General features: G+C 37.0%; 2 protein-coding genes across 5 annotated transcripts in view; both read right to left on the bottom strand.

Moving 5' to 3' along the window:
- The window catches only part of LOC138702818 (glutamate receptor 1-like), a 789302-nt gene that overhangs the window by 600662 nt on the left and 164539 nt on the right, over positions 1-24101 (bottom strand). For all 4 annotated transcript variants that reach the window (XR_011332897.1, XR_011332898.1, XM_069830115.1 and 1 more), the window contains exon 2: positions 10087-10239. Coding sequence is in view for 2 of the 4 variants with exons in the window: in XM_069830115.1 (XP_069686216.1) it covers positions 10087-10239 (153 nt within the window). In the remaining 2 variants the exon portion in view is untranslated. The remainder of the gene's footprint in view (positions 1-10086; positions 10240-24101) is intronic.
- LOC138702663 (piggyBac transposable element-derived protein 4-like) lies at positions 12025-13680 on the bottom strand. The gene is made up of 2 exons (XM_069829991.1): positions 13445-13680; positions 12025-13354 (listed from the first exon to the last, which is right to left on the bottom strand). Exon 2 carries the CDS (start codon positions 13343-13345, stop codon positions 12221-12223), a length of 1125 nt encoding a protein of 374 aa, XP_069686092.1. The 5' UTR covers positions 13346-13354; positions 13445-13680; the 3' UTR covers positions 12025-12220.

Genomic DNA, 24101 nt, shown 5'->3' with positions numbered 1-24101 from the left:
CTCCTACTATTGTTACTCCTACTATTGTTACAACTACTATTGTTACTGCTGCTAATATCCTAGCTTTTCTCGTACTATTGCTACTCCCACTATTGTTACTCCTACTATTGTTACTGCTGCTAATATCCTACTGTTTCTCATACTATTGCTAGTCCTACTATTGTTACACCTAGTATTGTCACTGCTGCTAATATCCTACTGTTTCTCATACTATTGCTACGCCCACTATTGTTACTCCTACTATTGTTACTGCTGCTAATATCCTACTGTTTCTCATACTATTGCTAGTCCTACTATTGTTACACCTACTATTGTTACTGCTGCTAATATCCAACTGTTTCTCATACTATTGCTAGTCCTACTATTGTTACTGCTGCTAAAATCCTACTGTTTCTCATACTATTGCTAGTCCTACTATTGTTACACCTACTATTGTTACTGGTGCTAATATCCTACTGTTTCTGATACTATTGCTGCTCCCACTATTGTTACTCCTACTATTGTTACTGCTGCTAATATCCTGTTTCTCATACTATTGCTAGTCCTACTATTGTTACACCTACTATTGTTACTGCTGCTAATATCCTACTGTTTCTCATACAGTTGTTACTTCCACTATTGTTACTGCTGCTAATATCCTACTGTTTCTCATACTATTGCTACTCCCACTATTGTTACTCCTACTATTGTTACTGCTGCTAATATCCTACTATTTCTCATACTATTGCTAGTCCCACTATTGTTACTCCTACTATTGTTACACCTACTATTGTTACTGCTGCTAATATCCTACTGTTTCTCATACTATTGCTACTCCCACTATTGTTACTCCTACTATTGTTACTGCTACTAATATCCTACTGTTTCTCATACTATTGCTACTCCCACTATTGTTACTGCTGCTAATATCCTACTGCTTCTCATACTATTGCTAGTCTCACTATTGTTACTGCTGCTGATATCCTACTGTTTCTCATACTATTGCTAGTCCCACTATTGTTAATGCTGCTAATATCCTACTGTTTCTCATACTATTGTTACTCCCACTATTGTTACTTCTGCTAATATCCTACTGTTTCTCATACTATTGATAGTCCCACTATTGTTACTGCTGCTAATATCCTACTGTTTCTCATACTATTGCTACTCCCACTATTGTTACTGCTGCTAATATCCTACTGTTTCTCATACTATTACTAGTCCCACTATTGTTACTCCTACTATTGTTACACCTACTATTGTTACTGCTGCTAATATCCTACTCTTTCTCATACTATTGCTACTCCCAATATTGTTACTCCTACTATTGTTACTGCTACTAATATCCTACTGTTTCTCATACTATTGCGACTCCCACTATTGTTACTGCTGCTAATATCCTACTGCTTCTCATACTATTGCTAGTCCCACTATTGTTACTGCTGCTAATATCCTACTGTTTCTCATACCTTTGCTAGTCCCACTATTGTTACTCCTACTATTGTTACACCTACTATAGTTACTGCTGCTAATTTCCCACTGTTTCTCATACTATTGCTACTCCCACTATTTTTACTGCTGCTAATATCCTACTGTTTCTCATACTATTGTTACTCCTACTATTGCTACTGCTGCTAATATCCTACTGTTTCTCATACTGTTGCTAGTGACACTATTGTTACTCCTACTATTGTTACACCTACTATTGTTACTGATGCTAATATCCTACTGTTTCTCATACTATTGCTACTCCCACTATTGTTACTGCTGCTAATGTCCTACTGTTTCTCATACTATTGTTACTCCCACTATTGTTACTGCTGCTAATGTCCTACTGTTTCTCATACTATTGTTACTCCCACTATTGTTACTGCTGCTAATATCCTACTCTATCTCATACTATTGCTAGTCCCACTAGTGTTAATGCTGCTAATATCCTACTGTTTCTCATACTATTGTTACTCCCACTATTGTTACTTCTGCTAATATCCTACTGTTTCTCATACTATTGCTAGTCCCACTATTGTTACTGCTGCTAATATCCTACTGTTTCTCATACTATTGCTACTCCCACTATTGTTACTGCTGCTAATATCCTACTGTTTCTCATACTATTACTAGTCCCACTATTGTTACTCCTACTATTGTTACACCTACTATTGTTACTGCTGCTAATATCCTACTCTTTCTCATACTATTGCTAGTCCCACTTTTGTTACTCCTACTATTGTTACACATACTATTGTTACTGCTGCTAATATCCTACTCTTTCTCATACTATTGCTAGTCCCACTATTGTTACTCCTACTATTGTTACACCTACTATTGTTAATGCTGCTAATATCCTACTGTTTCTCATACTATTGCTACTCCCACTATTGTTACTCCTACTATTGTTACCGCTACTAATATCCTACTGTTTCTCATACTATTGCTACTCCCACTATTGTTACTGCTGTTAATATCCTACTGTTCCTCATACTATTGTTACTCCCACTATTGTTACTGCTGTTAATATTCTACTGTTTCTCATACTATTGCTAATCCCACTATTGTTACTCCTACTGTTGTTACTGCTGATAATATCCTACTGTTTCTCATACTATTGCTACTCCCACTATTGTTACTGCTGCTAATATCCTACTGTTTCTCATACTATTGCTACTCTCACTATTGTTACTGCTGTTAATATCCTACTGTTTCTCATACTATTGCTACTCCCACTATTGTTACTCCTACTATTGTTACTGCTGCTAATATCCTACTGTTTCTCATACTATTGCTACTCCCACTATTGTTACTGCTGCTAATATCCTACTGTTTCTCATACTATTGCTACTCCCACTATTGTTACTGCTGCTAATATCTTACTGTTTCTCATACTATTGCTACTCCCACTATTGTTACTGCTGCTAATATCCTACTGTTCCTCATACTATTGCTACTCCTATTGTTACTCCTACTATTGTTACTGCTGCTAATATCCTACTGTTTCTCATACTATTGCTACTCCCACTATTGTTACCGCTGCTAATATCCTGCTGTTTCTCATACTATTACTAGTCCCACTATTGTTACTCATATATTGTTACACCTACCATTGTTACTGCTGCTAATTTCCTACTGTTTCTCATACTATTGCTAGTCCCACTATTGTTACTGCTGCTAATATCCTACTGTTTCTCATACTATTGCTAGTCCCACTATTGTTACTGCTGCTAATATCCTACTGTTTCTCATACTATTGCTAGTCCCACTATTGTTACTGCTGCTAATATCTTACTCTTTCTCCTACTATTGCTAGTCCCACTATTGTTACACCTACTATTGTTACTGATGCTAATATCCTACTGTTTCTCATACTATTGTTACACCTACTATTGTTACTACTGCTAATATCCTACTGTTTCTCATACTATTGTTACTGCTGCTAATATCCTACTGTTTCTCATACTATTGTTACTCCTACTATTGTTACTGCTGCTAATATCCTACTGATTCTCATACTATTGTTACTCCTACTATTGTTACTGCTGCTAATATCCTACTGTTTCTCATACTATTGTTACTCCTACTGTTGTTACTGCTGCTAATATCCTACTGTTTCTCATACTATTGTTACTGCTGCTAATATCCTACTGTTTCTCATACTATTGTTACTCCTACTATTGTTACTGCTGCTAATATCCTACTGTTTCTCATAGTCTTGCTAGTCCCACTATTGTTACTCCTACTATTGTTACACCTACTATTGTTACTGCTGGTATTTTCCTACTGTTTCTCATAGTATTGCTACTCCCACTATTGTTACTGCTGCTAATATCCTACTGTTTCTCATACTATTGTTACTCCCACTATTTTTACTGCTGCTAATATCCTACTGTTTCTCATACTATTGTTACTCCCACTATTTTTACTGCTGCTAATATCCTACTGTTTCTCATACTATTGCTAGTCCCACTATTGTTACTGCTGCTAATATCCTGCTGTTTCTCATACTATTGCTAGTCCCACTATTGTTACTGCTGCTAATATCTTACTCTTTCTCCTACTATTGCTAGTCCCACTATTGTTACACCTACTATTGTTACTGATGCTAATATCCTACTGTTTCTCATACTATTGTTACACCTACTATTGTTACTACTGCTAATATCCTACTGTTTCTCATACTATTGTTACTGCTGCTAATATCCTACTGTTTCTCATACTATTGTTACTCCTACTATTGTTACTGCTGCTAATATCCTACTGATTCTCATACTATTGTTACTCCTACTATTGTTACTGCTGCTAATATCCTACTGTTTCTCATACTATTGTTACTCCTACTATTGTTACTGCTGCTAATATCCTACTGTTTCTCATACTATTGTTACTGCTGCTAATATCCTACTGTTTCTCATACTATTGTTACTCCTACTATTGTTACTGCTGCTAATATCCTACTGTTTCTCATAGTCTTGCTAGTCCCACTATTGTTACTCCTACTATTGTTACACCTACTATTGTTACTGCTGGTATTTTCCTACTGTTTCTCATAGTATTGCTACTCCCACTATTGTTACTGCTGCTAATATCCTACTGTTTCTCATACTATTGTTACTCCCACTATTTTTACTGCTGCTAATATCCTACTGTTTCTCATACTATTGTTACTCCCACTATTTTTACTGCTGCTAATATCCTACTGTTTCTCATACTATTGTTACTCCCACTATTTTTACTGCTGCTAATATCCTACTGTTTCTCATAGTATTGCTAGTCCCACTATTGTTACACCTACTATTGTTACTGCCGCTTGGTTTGTTACTCCTATTTTTTACAGCTTTTTAACTGCTGCTGCTACTGCTACTATTACTGCTACTAAGTTGCTACTACAACTACTACTGCTACTACTACTACTACTACTACTCCTGCCGCTACTACTACTACTTCTACTACTGCAGCAGCTAATAACCCACTGTTTCTGCTGCTTTTATTACTCCTAATATATTTACATCTGCTACTATAAGTGTTACTGTTTGTAAACAGTTCAATTATGGTCCTACTTTTACTATTGTTACGCTGCTACTACTACTGTTGTACTAATGTTACTACTATTAATGCAATTACTACTAGTGCTACTATTATTACTTCTGGTACTATTAATTTTGCTACTAGCCTAGTATTGCTGCTACTATCCTACTATTCTGATAGTAATATTACTGTTACTACTGTTTCTGCTGCTACTACTGGTACTCTTAATGATATTGCTACTTCTGTTGCTACTATTGATAACACTGCTACCCGCTGATCATTTATTTAACAGCCTGGTCATTCTCATGTTAGAAACGGCAACGTTTGTAAGAGAGCAACCACCAGCATGGCTGATGGTTTGCACGCCGGCTTGGTGAAGCACATTTGGTCCATCAATTGAAATGAAAATTATGAAGTGACTTCTTAAAAGAGGACATTCACCATGGTGCACTATGAAGTGATGACGATAATTAGCAGTATTGCCATGCAAGTTCAGGGATAACCGCCAGGCATGAATGAGTTTGTCCTGAGTTCTTATGCTGTCTTTGTAAAGAAATGTTTCTTTGCACTGTGAGAAGTGAAATAATCGCTAATCTATGCATGTCGGCTATCTTTCTCCTTTAAATAATAGCCTATGTATCTAATCCACTGGAACTATAAAAACCTAATTGGCAACATTAGGATTGGCGAGAATGTTGCACTAGTGTACAGCCTTATCAGCTTATTCTACGTTGAAAATCAAGCACATCTGATTGAAAACTACATATTTGCAACAACTTTCCCCTCTTTCTAGTCTTCACCAATAATTGGTCATTATTACGGAGTTTGTCTATGTCGCCGGACTTCTGAATCACTCTGTATGGTCGAAATAGTCGCTGTAGAGCAAAAATAATAAAGTTAACAAATTCATGGTTAAAAGAATGCAGCTCAATCGTAGAAGTTTCTTTTTGACGTGACTACGTGTGTGAGTTCAGTCCAGTACTGGGTGCCATCCCAGGATGTCGACACACGTCATCAGGCCAGTTTTGTCGCGAGTATCGTTTGTGAACTGCAGACGTGTTCCAGTGGAGTAAACGGCGATCGACAGACAAAGCATCGATGTATCTAAAGTGACCTAGATTTGTAGCTGGTGACGTCATATAGCGATACGCGGGAGGGGGAAGTTGAGGCACGAATTGATGAGTTCCGTGACAGTGTAACTGGGGAATGCGAAGCGATAGAATATTCGCAGTCTTGTCAAACGGTTCGTACAGAACCAGGGTACATTCTCGATTGAACAATAATCAACAGTCAAGTTAGATTGGAAATGTTCGTGAGTGAAGAGAGGAAATGCGTAATGTGGAGGCAAATGAGAGCAGGCGTATAAGCACGGTGTTAACTGTCACAACCGACATGTGTGCTGAAATCTTCAAGTTCTTGATCGCTTTGTAGAGATTTCCGTTTAGTGAAAATAATGAACACATCTTTGTTAGAATGTGAACATTAGGAGTACAGAAAACTTATGTTAAAAATTCATCATTGAACAAAAAATGAAATTTCTAAACTGTCCCTTTTTTTGTGAAGCTTGCCATATTAGGATAAAATACTACCTGTGACGTTAACATTCCTTCAAAGATTGTAATATTCACTGTTACGTACTACTTAAGGGGAGGGAGAGGTGAAATTTTCGAACAAATCTGAAGAAAAAATGAAAATTTGGTTTTTTCCATTTTTATTATCTTTATTTTGATATTCCGATGTTTTTGATATTGTTCCCTTAAAAGTATGAAATTAAAACCAAGATAAATGTATTACTATATTATTCCCATAATAAACTAATACTTATCATTATTTATATACCTTCTCTGAATATATAAATAAAAAGAAATATTGAAAATTTCTTACATATCGTGCATGGAGCATTTTATGTCAAACGATATAACGTTTTATAAAATTATTAATATTTACAGAACTATTGTACTTAGAAAGTTGAAACTTGGTATGTCCATTACTAATAACATACTTAGTATCCATGATCAATTTCGAACAAATCGGATAAATTTTGTGGACTTTGAAATATTCACCTCTGCCTCCCCTTAAATGTTTAAATACGTCAATATTTTGCAAATATATTATTTTCAGGATCAAAATGATAGTTGTAGCAGGAATATTTCCAATTCATCATTAAACAAATCTTAAAGTTCTTAGATGTACAAAATACATTTCTTAGTTAAGACAAAAATGCTGCTTGGAGCGGAAACACGTGATTGGAGATAAACTCGCCCTGAAACACTTTTGAAATTTGTGAACTCTTAGGTTCAGGATAAAAATGACTATATCAGCAAGATATAATTTTAAGAACTCCAAAATCCTGTTGAAAATGGTAAATGTTTAGATTGTAGTGATTTTAATCTTATAGCTGCAGTTTAAACACAACTGAAATTCACAAATTCTTAGATATGATACAGAAAATCGTGTTAAGATGGAAATATGGCTGTAGCAGGAATAGTTCATAATATTGTAAATTCACAATTTAATACGCTCTGTTCCGCGCACGCTTCCCTACGCACACCAACCCCACTCCACCCCTTATCGCAGATGCATGTTGTAAATTATGATTCTGTTTTACCAGAGAATTCTTACATCTGTTTATAATGGGAAATGTAATTGTAAGATGGAGATATTGCAAAGATTATGAACATGACTGAAATGTCTTCTTGGAGTTTTTATGGAAATTTATGTTTAAGAGATTTACGATGTCGGTAACAATACAATTTCTTAGCAACGTACAAAACTTCTGTCTAAACAATATTGAGGAACCTAACCACTGTGAATTCTTAGACAGCTTGTACAGACATCTTCGAAAGGATCGAAAGGTAGAGCAACATTGTGTGAAACATTAAAAACAAATAAGATTTAAATTTACAGGACGTTTCGGTAGATTACACTAAAAAACAAATAAGATTTCAATTTACAGGACGTTTCGGTAGATTACACTTAAAAACAAATAAGATTTAAATTTACAGGACGTTTCGGTAGATTACACTTAAAAACAAATAAGATTTAAATATACAGGACGTTTCGGTAGATTACACTTAAAAACAAATAAGATTTAAATTTGCAGGAAGTTTCGGTAGATTACACTAAAAAACAAATAAGATTTAAATATACAGGACGTTTCGGTAGATTACACTTAAAAACAAATAAGATTTAAATTTACAGGACGTTTCGGTAGATTACACTTAAAAACAAATAAGATTTAAATTTACAGGACGTTTCGGTGGATTACAATTAAAAACAAATAAGATTTAAATTTACAGGACGTTTCGGTAGATTACACTTAAATAAGATTTCAATTTACAGGACGTTTCGGTAGATTACACTTAAAAACAAATAAGATTTAAATTTACAGGACGTTTCGGTAGATTACACTTAAAAACAAATAAGATTTAAATTTACAGGACGTTTCGGTGGATTACAATTAAAAACAAATAAGATTTAAATTTACAGGACGTTTCGGTAGATTACACTTAAAACAAATAAGATTTCAATTTACAGGACGTTTCGGTAGATTACACTTAAAAACAAATAAGATTTAAATTTACAGGACGTTTCGGTAGATTACTCTTAAAAACAAATAAGATTTAAATTTGCAGGAAGTTTCGGTAGATTACACTAAAAACAAATAAGATTTAAATTTGCAGGAAGTTTCGGTAGATTACACTAAAAAACAAATAAGATTTAAATTTACAGGACGTTTCGGTAGATTACACTTAAAAACAAATAAGATTTAAATTTACAGGACGTTTCGGTAGATTACACTTAAAAACAAATAAGATTTAAATTTACAGGACGTTTCGGTGGATTACAATTAAAAACATATAAGATTTAAATTTACAGGACGTTTCGGTAGATTACACTTAAAAACAAATAAGATTTCAATTTACAGGACGTTTCGGTAGATTACACTTAAAAACAAATAAGATTTAAATTTACAGGACGTTTCGGTAGATTACTCTTAAAAACAAATAAGATTTAAATTTGCAGGAAGTTTCGGTAGATTACACTTAAAAACAAATAAGATTTAAATTTACAGGACGTTTCGGTAGATTACACTTAAAAACAAATAAGATTTAAATTTACAGGACGTTTCGGTAGATTACTCTTAAAAACAAATAAGATTCAAATTTGCAGGAAGTTTCGGTAGATTACACTAAAAAACAAATACGATTTAAATTTACAGGACGTTTCGGTAGATTACACTTAAAAACAAATAAGATTTAAATTTACAGGACGTTTCGGTAGATTACACTAAAAAACAAATAAGATTTAAATTTACAGGACGTTTCGGTAGATTACACTAAAAAACAAATACGATTTAAATTTACAGGACGTTTCGGTAGATTACACTTGAAAACAAATAAGATTTAAATTTACAGGAAGTTTCGGTAGATTACACTTAAAAACAAATAAGATTTAAATTTACAGGACGACAAATATTTAAATTTACAGGACGTTTCGGTAGATTACACTTAAAAATAAATAAGATTTAAATTTACAGGACGTTTCGGTAGATTACACTTAAAAGCAAGATTTAAATTTACAGGAAGTTTCGGTAGATTACACTTAAAAACAAATAAGATTTAAATTTGCAGGACGTTTCGGTAGATTACACTTAAAAATAAATAAAATTTAAATTTACAGGACGTTTCGGTAGATTACACTTAAAAACAAATAAGATTTAAATTTACAGGACGACAAATAAGATTTAAATTTACAGGACGTTTCGGTAGATTACACTTAAAAACAAGATTTAAATTTACAGGACGTTTCGGTAGATTGCACTCAATGTAGAGCTCTGTCCACTCAAACTGGTAGGAGGAGAGAACAAAAGCATGACAACATTGAAGCTGATTTCTGTGTGTTCATTAATTAATTAATTTATCCGGATTTAGCAGAACTGGTGTTACATATTGATTTGAAGATCTGTAATATTGTAGGTTTAAAGTCACTTCATAACACACACGCGGAGCTATACGTAAGAATTGCTGTGTTGTGGCGTAGGGAGTGAAGTAGTCATAAGTCATTGTGAGAAATGTGTGTACTCACTGAGGTGGGACAGCTTGTAGGCGTCTGCCGTGCTGATGACGTTGAGATACGAGTGGAGTTCGAACCGACGGGCGGTCACATTCTTATTGTGGTTCAACAACGCAAAACCTAGCGCCGCTTGAACTTCATCTGTTCCTTGTTCGAAAATGGCACCTGCAATAAAACACAAGCGAAAATCGTGAATGCATATTATATTCTGTTGCAATGTAGGAAAACACAAGTCCATGCAGCATCTGACTTTTATCTGATTTTCCTTTCCATATAACAGACAAATAAGACAGTTCAAGTGATGATCTGATCGCGGTTGGTGATTACGTTGTTGAATGACGTAAATCCAGGTCATCTGCATCCCTGTAACGAACTTCATGTCTTGATTATTAGAAAATGGCTCATGCAAAGAGAAAGTAAGAATTGTAAATCATATAATTTCATAATTCAACAATGCAAAACGTAGCTATTAGTTAAAGTCAAGCAATTCCTGCCACAAAATATAAGTTGTCGTAAAATTCAAACGAGAAAGCTTGTGTCCTCAAAACCTTCCTGCACACCAAATTTGGAATACCGTATTACTCTATATCATACATGGGCATCGTGCCTCACTTGAGAAATAATGCCTCAGTGACCTTCACAGAGCTTATCGCTGTGAGTGACATCTTCACAGTCCCCGTTCCTCCCTCACGCAGCTCCCAGGCGTCGACAGGTTCTATATCAGTTTCATAAGCAATATCAGTGGTGGCATAATGGCATTATCAAAGCAGTGTGTACGCGTTAGAAAACGATTATTTCATGAGAAATGGGAGGAAGAGTTTTTTGCTGTTTAGAAGGGGAGAACATACGATGTATGTTATGCTCGAAAATCCTATTAGGCATTATTAACCCTTCGTTACTCCCGTTAAATTCCGTAACGCCAGTACTCACCTGGATTACAATGGTAATCCACATTTGTTTTTGTTTACAGACAAGGTTTAAACATTGGAATTAGATTTAAATGTTAAGAAATATATTGTTTTCAGTTATTACAGTAATAAGAATAGATATGGTACGCATAACGGAACGTATTAAATATAAATATTAATAATGAAATGGATAGTACACAAATTGCATTCAAGTGACATGTTTGCATAATATTTCAACACTGGTCGTGTCTTTGAGTCATAATTTATTGTTGCATCATAGTTATGAGTTAGTTCACTATCATCATAATTATGTAGGTTATCTAGCATTGTTGCTCACTCGATGTTTGAAGGTCATCTGAACTCTTGATCTCTCTTAATCTCTCCCACGGGAAACGCAAGTTCACTACTGCTGACCTTACTTACGTCATATTTGATAACCGAATACCTCACTCAGGGGTGTAGCAATGAAAAAATTCAGGGATGTAACAATCATTCTCACTTCACTTGTAATATTTTACAGATGTTTTTGTGTATTGTAAGAAGGATATTGATGCACTTTCATGTTTATGTTTGCATTTCACACTTTACACACGTGAGTCTAATCTACATCTGATTCAATTATCTGAGTAGGCCTATGCATTTCTTCTACACAGTTCAAACAAATTACATCTGAATGAGTAGGACAAATTCTCTTCAAGCACTGGGAACAAGATTGTCTTGTGCTCTTGTTTCTTGTTCTACCACACATGTAGCACCTACCAATACCTTCTGGCCGTGTTCCTTCTTCTTGACCTGTTTGTGGAATGCCTAACAGTTGCTCTCCTCTTCTCTTTATTTCTCTTGGAATTGTCTGTTGGGTGATACGCTCGGAAATTAGTGGCTTCATTAGGTCCACAGCAAGGGTTTCTAGGAAGTTTTTCCGTAGAATTTTTTGTTTGTTTGCAGAATAAACAACAAGAGCATTGACACCTGCTATGTTCAGTAAGTCAAAGAAAATAGTCAGAGGCCAGCGGCGTGAATTTCTGCTTACATCATAGGCTGAGCATAATTGGTCCAGGACATCCACAGCACATTTAGTTCTATTATAAAAAGATATTATTTCAGGCTTCTGGCTTCCTCCTGTTTCCTCATCCATTGCCTTATCATAATGCATGGTTGATAATGCTAACACTGTTTTGTTTTTCTTCGGTACATACGAAATAATTGTGCAGTTTTCATTGAATCCAAACAATGTACTGTTAACTTCCCTGTCTTGAGTAGTTGTGAAATGAGGAGGGATTTCTCTTTTGTTTTTTTTTCAAGGTTCCTACAAGTGTAATTTTGTCATTTTCTAGAAGATCTAAACACAGAGGTATGCTCGTGAACCAGTTATCGGTGGTCACATTTCTTCCTGTTCCTTTGATGGGATGAACCAGCCTCTTCACCACTGCATGTGCACTGTTACTTTGGTGAAATGGACCATCTGGTTGAATACCAGCATAAATTTCCAAGTTATGAGTGTAATATGTTTTCACATCCACCATAGCAAAAATTTTGATCCCATATTTTGCTGGTTTAGTAGGTATATACACTTTCATGGGACATCGTCCTCTGAATGCAACCAACTGCTCGTCTATAGTTACATATTCGCTTGGAATGTAGCACCTTTGTGAATTCTGAACAAATAACTCGAACACTTCACGTACAGCAGCCAGTTTATCAATTTCTTTCCTTTCCTGCCTGTCATGAATGTTATCAAAGCGTAGACATCGTAACAAAAATTGGAATCTATTGTAGGTCATAGTCAGGTAAATTGACTCTATACCTGTGCCATTTTTATCCCATAGTTCTCTTACGTTCAGTCTTCCCGATTTCAAAGCACCAGCAAGATACAAAATACCTAAGAGTGCTCGAATTTCAACGTCATTTGTTAATTTGCAACCTCTGTCACGTCCGTAATTACGCTTCACTTTTTCAATATAAATATTAGTACACCTTACTATTACATTGATTATTGTCTGATCAATAAAGCAGTCAAAACACTCTGTGTGTGTCCGCGCATTTTTTGCAGCTCTTTTAGGGCTTGGTAAATGAATCACTATATTTTGTGCTCTTCTTCTCCCTCGTAGAGATACTGGTTCTTCCTGCCAAATTGTAGTGTTGTCTCTTCCCGTATAGCAGTTTCCATCATTTATAGACATTAGTCTTTCATCACCATCACCATAATCATCATCCTCCTCCTCATTGTCTTGTTCTGAATTAGAATCGTGAACTTCATTCAAAAGATCTTCTTTGTTGCTTTCATCATCACTTTCATTTTCAATGCCAACATCCAGATCTTCATCTAGCCACTTGCAAATATTGCTTGTATTTTCCGTGCCCATTGGAGCCAACTACAAAAAGGATGGAACAATATCACACACTTTTTTCATAAAGTTCCTGCATTGCATCACTCATAACCATATAAAAACTATTTCACTTACCTGAGTAAGAAACTGACGTCAGTACTCGCGTGGATTACAATGGTAATCCACTCGGAAAAACTGCGTATAACTTGATAAAACTCCGTATAACTTTCCAAAGCGTTGCGACAAATACGTCTAAACACCAGTAATGCCTCACTTAGACTGTGACGAGAAATTGCATTGACGCTCAGCTACGCAGTGCTGCAGGCGGTGACGTAATACAGGATTAAATATCAGTGGATTACTATTGTAATCCACGCGAGTACTGAAGGGTTAAATTTAATATACAACGACATTACTCCTTATGTCGTAAAGAACATGCTGAATTAGAAGTAAGACAAATTAAATGTTATTTTTCGTACTATTACGAAGAAAATTTATGATCTTAACATTTGCATAGTATACTAAATACGACATTATACCTTAAACACGCTGCATTAAAAGGTAGCCTACGAGGAATTAAATGTTGTTTGTACGTATTATTTCCAAAATAAATTTATAAAAAAATATCGAATGTGCGTAGAAAAGGAAATATGATTTTCTGAAATTATTTTAGGTCGAGAACCTGCGAATCTATTAAGTAATCTTGATAAATGCCAGAATATTCAAAAAAATAAACGTAGACAACGTGATGGAATATTATTGGCTAGTTACGCAATTTCTCGCCTGTGATTTAAATCAATTCAATGATGGAGAAATAGTAAAGAGGTTTATGATTAGAGCTGCCGGATTAATTTGCCAAATTGAATAAAAGTTTTCGAGTCTCTCACGTTAACCAAGCGCTTTCCTAATAATTCGCCACTGACCGCCTTAGCGATTACGATAAGGTGACGCAGGTCACAGCAGTTTATATTTCCCATCCTACTCTGCAGTCTGCTCTCCTAGTAAACAAACTATTTCAAATCGAGTGCCTCACCTAACCGAAAATTGTGCCCATGTATGTTCCATATCAAACGCCGGGAAAGCCTCGAGCCACGTATTGTTTCCTGCTTCCCCTCGTTGAACAAAAGAAGGAGGCGCAAGATGATTGCTAAAGCAAAGAAATTTGTAGCTCATCCTGCCTATGTTCAATTAGGAAAAATGAAGGAGATCAAGATGGTTTCCATGGCAGCGGAGCTCGTAATGCGCTCGTGCCTGATTAATCGTCGCAGCCTTAATTCCCTTCCCTCTCCTTAGGCGTGAAAACTTTTTAATTACGAGGCAACCTGAGACAATGGAGGCTGGCACGCTGGAAGGCCGCTGCAGTACACTGCTGTCATCTGATGCGGCTCACAGCCTTTGGAATTGTAACTTGTTTCAGATTTGAAGGCCAAATTAAATGATTACCCGATATTTGTTGTTAATAAATATGGGAAATGCCTGTTATTATTCGGTTGAGAAGCTTTTATCATCCAGTCTGCTGTCGAAAAATCTGAAAGTCCGGTTGTTCTTTATGGTTGTGAAACTTGGACTCTCACTTTGAGAGAGGTACATAGGTTAAGGGTGTTTGAGAATAAGGTGCTTAGGAAAATATTTGGGGCTAAGAGGGATGAAGTTACAGGAGAATGGAGAAAGTTACACAACACAGAACTGCACGCATTGTATTCTTCACCTGGCATAATTACGAACATTAAATCCAGACGTTTGAGATGGGCAGGGCATGTAGCACGTATGGGCGAATCTAGAAATGCATATAGAGTGTTAGTTGGGAGTCCGGAGGGAAAAAGACTTTTAGGGAAGCCGAGACGTAGATGGGAGGATAATATTAAAATGGATTTGAGGGAGGTGGGATATGATGATAGAGACTGGATTAATCTTGCTCAGGATAGGGACCGATGGCGGGCTTATGTGAGGGCGGCAATGAACCTCCGGGTTCCTTAAAAGCCAGTAAGTAATAACAGACGCGTTAAACGCGCTCTTCGAATTGGTCTTAAATGTGAGATGATCTGCACCGAGACAGGCTGTATCGTCTGAAGACTGTTCAGTGGAGGAATTTGTTATTCATGGCCAGCAAACAATCATAGTGGAGGTAGTCATTGAATTTCATTTTAATCTAATGACACCCCTGAAGTCAATCCGTGAAAAATAGCGAGCACTAAGAAGGAATGATAAGAGTAACAATAGCCCAATGAGGGGCAGATGCTGATGAAATGACGTTTTTATTTTACCCTTAAAACGATGCCCTTCAGTGAAGCAATTCATTTTGTAACAAAAAACACCGTACGGTACGTGATTTCTGTGTTGCATTTTTTTTGTTGTTGCCATTTTTATCCAGTAGAAATTTTTTTTCTCACTTTTGGACTACGAAAGGTAATTTCCTCCTACTTTTATAGCACTTGTTTTAATCTCGCATACAAATCATATTCGCTTAACATTTGTCTTGCTTCAGTCACGTCGTCATAGTGATCCAAAGGAACGTGGCTGGCGGGTTAGTTTGAACTGCACTCACCAGGGCTACTGCTGTTCATTTCTCTGCGTTAAACCCCCCGTGAAAGTTCTAAACATTTCCTTTCATGTCGAGGGTGAGGAACAGGGTGGGTGGGAGGGCAAGGACAGGGGAAAGAAAAGTAATTGGCAATTTTAACTTCTGATACGTTAAAAAAAAAAAAAAAAAAAAAGTAATCCTGCAGAATGCCATTCTTTGCAATGGGGTAAAACATAATTTCAAGTGAAGGTATCAGTCATATTTCCTATTGAATATAAACTAGATTGTATAAATGAGTGCACAATATCTTGTACGTGCACATTTTGTAATTAATACATTAATGTTTCTGTTACTCACATTTTAAAGATGGGCTATTTTGCTGTTGGCGAGATAAAACATTAATATAATTTTCTCAAAATTATTCATTCTTATTTTGCTTGTGAATTTATAGTGATTGATTGTGGAAAACGTGAAACAAAGATACTTTAAATTCTTTTTAAGAACCACCCGGTCTTTTGTGTTTATAGGCCAGTTTCTATCTGATGCTTTTCCAATTCACTGCGGGCTGAAGCAAGGAGATGCACTATCACCTTTACTTTTTAACTTTGCTTTAGAGTATGCTATTAGCAAAGTCCAGGATAACAGAGAGAGTTTGGAATTGAACGGGTTACATCAGCTGCTTGTCTATGCGGATGACGTGAATATGTTAGGAGAAAATCCACAAACGATTAGAGAAAACACGGAAATTCTAGTTGAAACAAGTAAAGCGATAGGGTTCGAAGGAAATCCCGAAAAGACAAAGTATATGATTATGTCTCGTGACCAGAATATTGTACGAAATGGAAATATAAAAATTGGAGATTTATCCTTCGAAGAGGTGGAAAAATTCAAATATCTTGGAGCAACAGTAAGAAATATAAATGACACTAGGGAGAAATTAAACACAGAATAAATATGGGAAATGCCTGTTATTATTCGGTTGAGAAGCTTTTGTCATGTAGTCTTCTGTCAAAAAATCTGAAAGTTAGAATTTATAAAACAGTTATATTACCGGTTGTTCTGTATGGTTGTGAAACTTGGACTCTCACTTTGAGAGAGAAGAACATAGGTAAGGGTGTTTCAGAATAAGGTTCTTAGGAAAATATTTGGGTCTAAGAGGGATGAAGTTACAGGAGAATGGAGAAAGTTACACAACACAGAACTGCACGCATTGTATTCTTCACCTGACATAATTAGGAACATTAAATCCAGACGTTTGAGATGGACAGGGCATACAGCACGTATGGGCGAATCCAGAAATGCATATAGAGTGTTAGTTGGGAGGTCGGAGGGAAAAAGACCTTTAGGGAGGCCGAGACGTAGGTGGGAAGATAATATTAAAATGGATTTGAGGGAGGTGGGATATGATGGTAGAGACTGGATTAATCTTGCTCAGGATAGGGACCGATGGCGGGCTTATGTGAGGGCGGCAGTGAACCTCCGGGTTCCTTAAAAGCCAGTAAGTAAGTAAGTATTTATAGTGATTGAGAATTAATTTCTTTTAATACAGGAAAACGTGAAACAAAGATACTTTGAATTCTTTTTAAGAACCACCCGGTCTTTTGTGTTTATAATCTGTGCATGTGTAGTAAGGTTTCAAGAAGATATTATATTTTATTTGGACTAGATAGGTTTTGTCTGTTTTTATTTGAGATGAAGATACATAATATTATGTTTGTATTTTGTGTGCTTCGTGGCCAGGTCAGTTCATTGGCAGACACTGAATGTGAGCAAAATCGCATTATCAGTCCAACGTGCCCTGGTACTCGCTTCTGTTAGGCGCTGAGTTGACCCCAGGGCCGTAGTGATTAGATTAATGGAGAAAATGCAGGATTCCATCGGGAAATGAACCCGCTACATTCTGGATCTTAGTGTTAGACCTTAATTGAGACTCTACAGCCCGCGCGAAATCTAGTTTTGAAGCGTCGCAATAATTTTTGTTGCTATAACGAGGTAGTACTGTAAAATATGTGTATAATTTTATCTGGCAAAGAAAATTTAATAATAAATGAAATTAATGTATTATAGGCTAAATATTGTTTCAAACGCCCTACAACATTTTTCACCCTTAATTTTATTTCACTTATCTTCTATTCCTATTAAAAGTATATATTTAATGGAACAAACAGACCCCAGAGTCTGCGTTTAAACACGTCGCCATTTTGAGTTTGCACTCAGGTTTTATATATTGAGCAAAAACGGATGGAATCGTTTCTGCCTTTGCATTAGGAATGCCAGGTACGATGCTCAAATGTTTTGTGTGTGAGACACTCGGCGATCGGAAGATTCAGGTGGCCGTGATATGCTGGTAGCCGTGCCGGGGATGTTGGTAGCGCTCGCTGCTTCCAGCTTCCAGTGAATCAATACCAACCATCCTCCCAGGCCGCGGCATGGCCACCCGGGCCCGCGCGTCGAGGGTGGCCCGAGCAAACCGATCTTCATGAAATTGTGAGATCTGGCCAGACTAGCGATGGACCTGTACTGGCACCAAGGTTCTATCCATGCCTTGAGTAGAAGCTGAGGCGACTGATTCTAGAATTAGATGCCAGTCCCTTGCGTGACTATTGGTGACTGAACTTCATAAAAAAAAGCTCCATTTATCAGCTAAACAGTGCGAGACATGTTCATAAACGTATCTGTGATGTGACTGTAAGACATCTGTAGGCTACACCTGGAGGTGCCTGAGTTCCATCGAATAATCTGAGATTGAAGTGACTTTTACATAAACGTTGATATATCTGTCCATCACTTGGCCAAGACATCTATGGTTTACCAGCTGAAGATTGTGAGATTTCGGTCCACACCGTGATTAGATGGCTAGATTTATCAAATGATTTAGACCCCACCACCAAGTTTCGTTGTTCCTATTCGCGACTAGCCCAGCTGGTGACTGCTTCTCAACAAGCCACCTGAGGATTGTGAGGTCTACATCTACCACACGTCCGATAGAAAGCTGCCATTGCCACATCAACACAACAGAGTGACAATCAGGGACCTTCTGACATGTCTGAGTTCCATGCCGGATATTGGGTTAGAGATTCGCAGATTCGAACCCGGCGAGAGAGAAGCTACTACTACTACTACTACTACTACTACTACTACTACTACTACTGCTACTACTACTACTGCTACCACTACTACTACTACCACTACTACTACTACTACTGCTACTACTATTATTACTACTACTGCTACTACTACCACTGCTACCACTACTACTACTACCACTACTACTACTACTGCTACTACTATTATTACTACTACTGCTACTACTACCACTACTACTGCTACTACTACTACTACTACTACTACTGCTACTGCTGCTGCTACTACTACTGCTACTACTACTACTACTACTACTACCACTGCTACTACTACTGCTACTACTACTACTACCACTGCTACTGCTACCACTACTACTACTACCACCACCACTACTACTACTACTACCACTACCACTACTACTACTACTACTACTACTACTACTGCTACTACTACCACTACTACCACTCCTGCTACTACTACTACTACCACTGCTACCACTACTACTACTACCACTACTACTACTACTGCTACTACTATTATTACTACTACTGCTACTATTACCACTACTACTGCTACTACTACTACTACTGCTACTGCTGCTGCTACTACTGCTACTACTACTGCTACTACTACTACTACCACTGCTACTGCTACCACTACTACTACTACCACTACTACTACTGCTACTACTACTACTACTGCTACTACTACCACTACTACTACTGTTACTGCTACTACTACCACTACTACTGCTGCTACTACTACTACTACTACCACTACTACTGCTACTACTACCACTACTGCTACTACTACCACTGCTACTACTGCTACTACTACCACTACTACTGCTGCTACTACTACTACTACTACTACTACTGCTGCTACTACTACCACCACCACTACTACTACTACTACTACCACTACTACTACTACTACTGCTACTACTACCACTACTACCACTACTACTGCTGCTACTACTACTACTACTACTGCTACTACTACTACTACTGCTACTACTACCACTACTACTACTACTGTTACTGCTACTACTGCTACTACTACCACTACTACTGCTGCTACTACTACTACTACTACTACTACCACTACCACTACTGCTACTACTACCACTACTACTACTGCTACTACTACCACTACTACTACTACTACTACTACTACTACTGCTGCTGGGCGTGTTGTGATTGTTTTGTCAATAGCTCTTCATATTGATCTTCGTATATATTTCGATTGCAGAAGACATTTTACAGAGTCCGAGGAAATAATGACAAATACTGGATGTGTAAAATATTCTAAAAATTTTAAAATTCAATGTATCGATTACTTTATAACAAAATGAAGTAACACTAGGCGTATGCACGTGCAGTAATATTACCAATAAAGAGACCGTTACTTGCTTTGTCATTGAATATTTTTTTTAACATTGTGTACAATTTGTAAGATTTCAGAGATGTCAGTCAAATTTGGAACGATAGAATCTCGCGTCCAGCCGATACGTCATATCGGCGTCTTGCATGCAATCTACTCTTCTGGCAGCGCGTGCCGTTGCATTCAGAAAGAACTCGTGTGTTTACGAAGTATTAGACATGCGTAATGACAGTTTTCATTTCAATAATGTATCGCTGCCAGAAATGTGTTACATGAACATTATTGTTATTTAGTGAAAAAAAGCGGAAGCCACAGCTAGCCTAGGTTTGTACGAGGCAGACGTGACTTGTGCCTGCAGGCACACAGACATGTCAGTGTGTATTAAACCGTCCGCTGGCAAGCCGTGCACGTGCTACAGGGTGATACAACGCCTTCGTATTATAACGTATGTGTGTCTAATGCTTACCTATTTCACTTTCGTGATTCGGGTTCCGCATATTGCGGATATATGGCAGGACTGTGACTCGTTTTAAAGTTGCACACCACTTCGGCGGGCCAAGCTATGCTTGATATGTATCTGTGGAGAGTTATGTCGTGTAATAGGGCGAGTGAATGTGTAAGTAGGAAATAGGTGGTGATGAAGATGAAGGGAGAAGGGGAAACCCGATGCCGGCTCGTAGCCTACTTCTGTCGAATAGCACCAAGGGGGCTGCAGGCTTAATATAAATAATTCGTATTTTACGTACCATTTAAATACTTCCAGTATTCAGTATATGCAAAGTATGCAGTAGAAGTCAAAATCTTTCCAGATTAGTACCAAGTAGAAATGATTTGCGCTGTAATAGACAAACAGTAAGAATAACGCTTCTTGACTACAAATGTTCAAGAATTTACCTACAGTATACGAGTATATCACTTTAGAATAAGTTATAGCAACAACTTTCTTGTGTTAAAATGAAAACTAAGTTGTAAAATACTTCGTTGTAGCTTTGTGTCAATCATCATAAGACCTAGTCAGCTCTTTGCTTCCGATTTCTTCAGTTGTTTTGCTGGAGGGTGCGTTTGTGTGTGACACCCGTCAGCAAAACAACTGAATAAACCGGAAAAAATAATGACGTCACTAGTTCCGATGATGGCTGACGGAAACTGAAACTAATCAACTAGGTAATTTATTTTAACACATGAAAGCAGTTATTATGCCTAGCTGTACGTAATGACGATAGTTCAGTCGTTGCTCACCAGAGTGCATTGCGAGGCCACCGCGAACAAAACTTAGGCCTTCATGAAAATTATGCAAGTCCGCTTCCCCGAGTTGTTCAGACATATTGGAATGCTGTTCTTAAATGTTGTCTTGTACAGGTTAGTTTCAGTTTGCTTAGGTTAGTTTGTTTCTTTAGGTTGCTTTTGGTCTATTTGTATTGAAATTCTTATCTTTGTGAAATTCCTTTTACTTTTATTAGCTTAGTTTTGGTTTTCTTAGATGAGAGTTCCTTTAGGTTAATTTTCGTTTGTTGTCAATTTAAGTTTTCTTAAGTTAATTTTGACTTTCTTGTGTTGGCATTTGATTAGTTACTTTCAGTTTCCTTAAGTTTGTCATATTTGCTTCAGGTTAATTACTTTCAGTTTCATTGTATTACTTTCTATTCTAAATGTACTGAAATTAATTCCGGAATATGTGTGATAAGACTTTCCTGTGTTAAATTCCAACGTACCTTGTTTACATGTTTCGACCTATTTATGGGTCATCTTCAGAACTGGTCGTTGTTGGTCTTGGCGCCACTTCTTCTGTTTCCTGTGAACGCACCCTCCATCAAAACAGAACAAGAGGCGCCAAGACCAACAACGACCAGTTCTGAGGATGACCCATAAATAGGTCGAAACATGCAAAGAAGGTACGTTAGAATTTAACATAAGAAAGTCTTATCATACATATTACGAAGTGATACAGTGTTAAAAGTTGTGTAATCCAGATGTATATGAAATTAATTATTTAAGCAAACTAAAACTAACGTCAGAAAATTAGAACTAAACAAGATCAACGTAAAGGAATTGTAACACATTAAATCGAATGAAAACTAGCCTAAAGAAACTAAAACTAACCCGAGAAAGTGAAAACTATCTTAAATGAACAAAAATAAATCTAAATAAGCCATATAACTACGTTGAACGAACTGATACCAACCTGTATAAGGTGAAAACAACGTAAAGAAACCATCCGCGTTATGTTGGTACCTCTGTGCAAGTAGAGGGGATAAGTAATTTGAACGTAAGTAGAACTTAATTCGATCGCGCGGTTTCCGGTGAGTAAGTATCGAGTTATCGACCCCTTCCACTTGCAGCCTATAAATTCGCAAAACCTGAATTGGGATAAAAATAAACGTATTTGCAATTGATTAACAACAGCCTTTGTGCTGTTTATTGTGAATCGCGCTTTGTTTGCGTCACCGGACAGGCAGCCAATGAGGGACGCCACACAGAGGGCAGCTGCTTGATGACACGTGACCGACGACACAGCGTTGATGGAGAGAGCTGCCGTCTGCACGGGCGTTGTTTAGTGCGTTACTTGGAAGACCACAGCCTTAGGCTCTTTGTTTGACGTCTTTCACATTTGTTTTAATTAGCTGTAGCATTTGTTTTAAAATTAGTACAATAATTTAAATAAACATATCAACCAGACATTTTAAAGAGACTCTTAATAAAATTATGTGCCCTACCATGTGGATACCTTGCCACTTGTTGCGACGGAAAACATTCATCTGTTCCAGCGGTTCCCAAAGTGTGGTCCGCGAGTGATTCTGAGGGGCTCCGTCCGCGGCAGATATGAGGATGACAAATTTCTGCTTCTATCTAGTGTCTAGCGAGAAAAACGCAAACTAATTCCGTCAAGTGAAAATACTTTCTCAGAAAATAGTTTGCGTATTCTTTCTAAATGGAAACACAAATAATTTAGATCTATTCGTTAGTCGACCTGGCTGGCGAGTTGGTATAGTGCTGGCCTTCTATGCCTGAGGTTACGGGTTCGATCCCGGGCCAGGTCGATGGCATTTAAGTGTGCTTAAATGCGACAGGGTCATGTCAGTAGATTTACTGGCATGTAAAAGAACTCCTGCGGGACAAAATTCCGGCACATCCGGCGACGCTGATATAACCTCTGCAGTTGCGAGCGTCGTTAAATAAAACATAACAGTTTAACATCCTACTCGTTACTGGAACTATCTCGATCTTTCTTGCTTGCCAAGTACTCGATGATTCTCGAAATTTATTTGATGCTTTATATACTGGGCAGGCAGCGTTTGTTAATCGTGATACGTAGAATCTACAATCTATTGACTGTTGTGTTGTCTCAAAAAAAAAAATGTGTACGTGCAGCTTAATTTTATGGCAGAAGTGTTAGCTCAACTTTCTTTGAAATGGAACGGTGGCTTAAGACGGCTCCGTAATATCTAAGAGTCATCAGGTATCAACCAGTCCTTAGTTAAAGGGGGATAACAACAGGCAGGGTTGCCAGATTGGTATAACTAAAAGTAGCGAAAGCTCGCTGGAAAATTAGCCAAAATTCAGAAAAAGTAGCCCAATATAAATGGCAGATTTATATTTCGCGGATTATATATGTTTAACTGAATCGGAATGTTTTTTTTTTTTCAAGTCTCCTTTATGAGCACTAATTTGAACTTCATAAACTTTATATTTCCATTTTCAGTATAATCACAGAACAAAATATATGTATAAAAAAGTTATTCACTATCACAATTTTAAAATGTTACTGTATATCACATCTATAACAAACACAGATCTCTAAAAATT

The sequence above is a fragment of the Periplaneta americana genome, chromosome 7 (genome assembly GCF_040183065.1).
Source record: "Periplaneta americana isolate PAMFEO1 chromosome 7, P.americana_PAMFEO1_priV1, whole genome shotgun sequence".
NCBI classification, from domain to species: domain Eukaryota; kingdom Metazoa; phylum Arthropoda; class Insecta; order Blattodea; family Blattidae; genus Periplaneta; species Periplaneta americana.
Note: the sequence above shows the minus strand (reverse complement) of the source record. Positions and strands in the feature narration are given on the sequence as shown.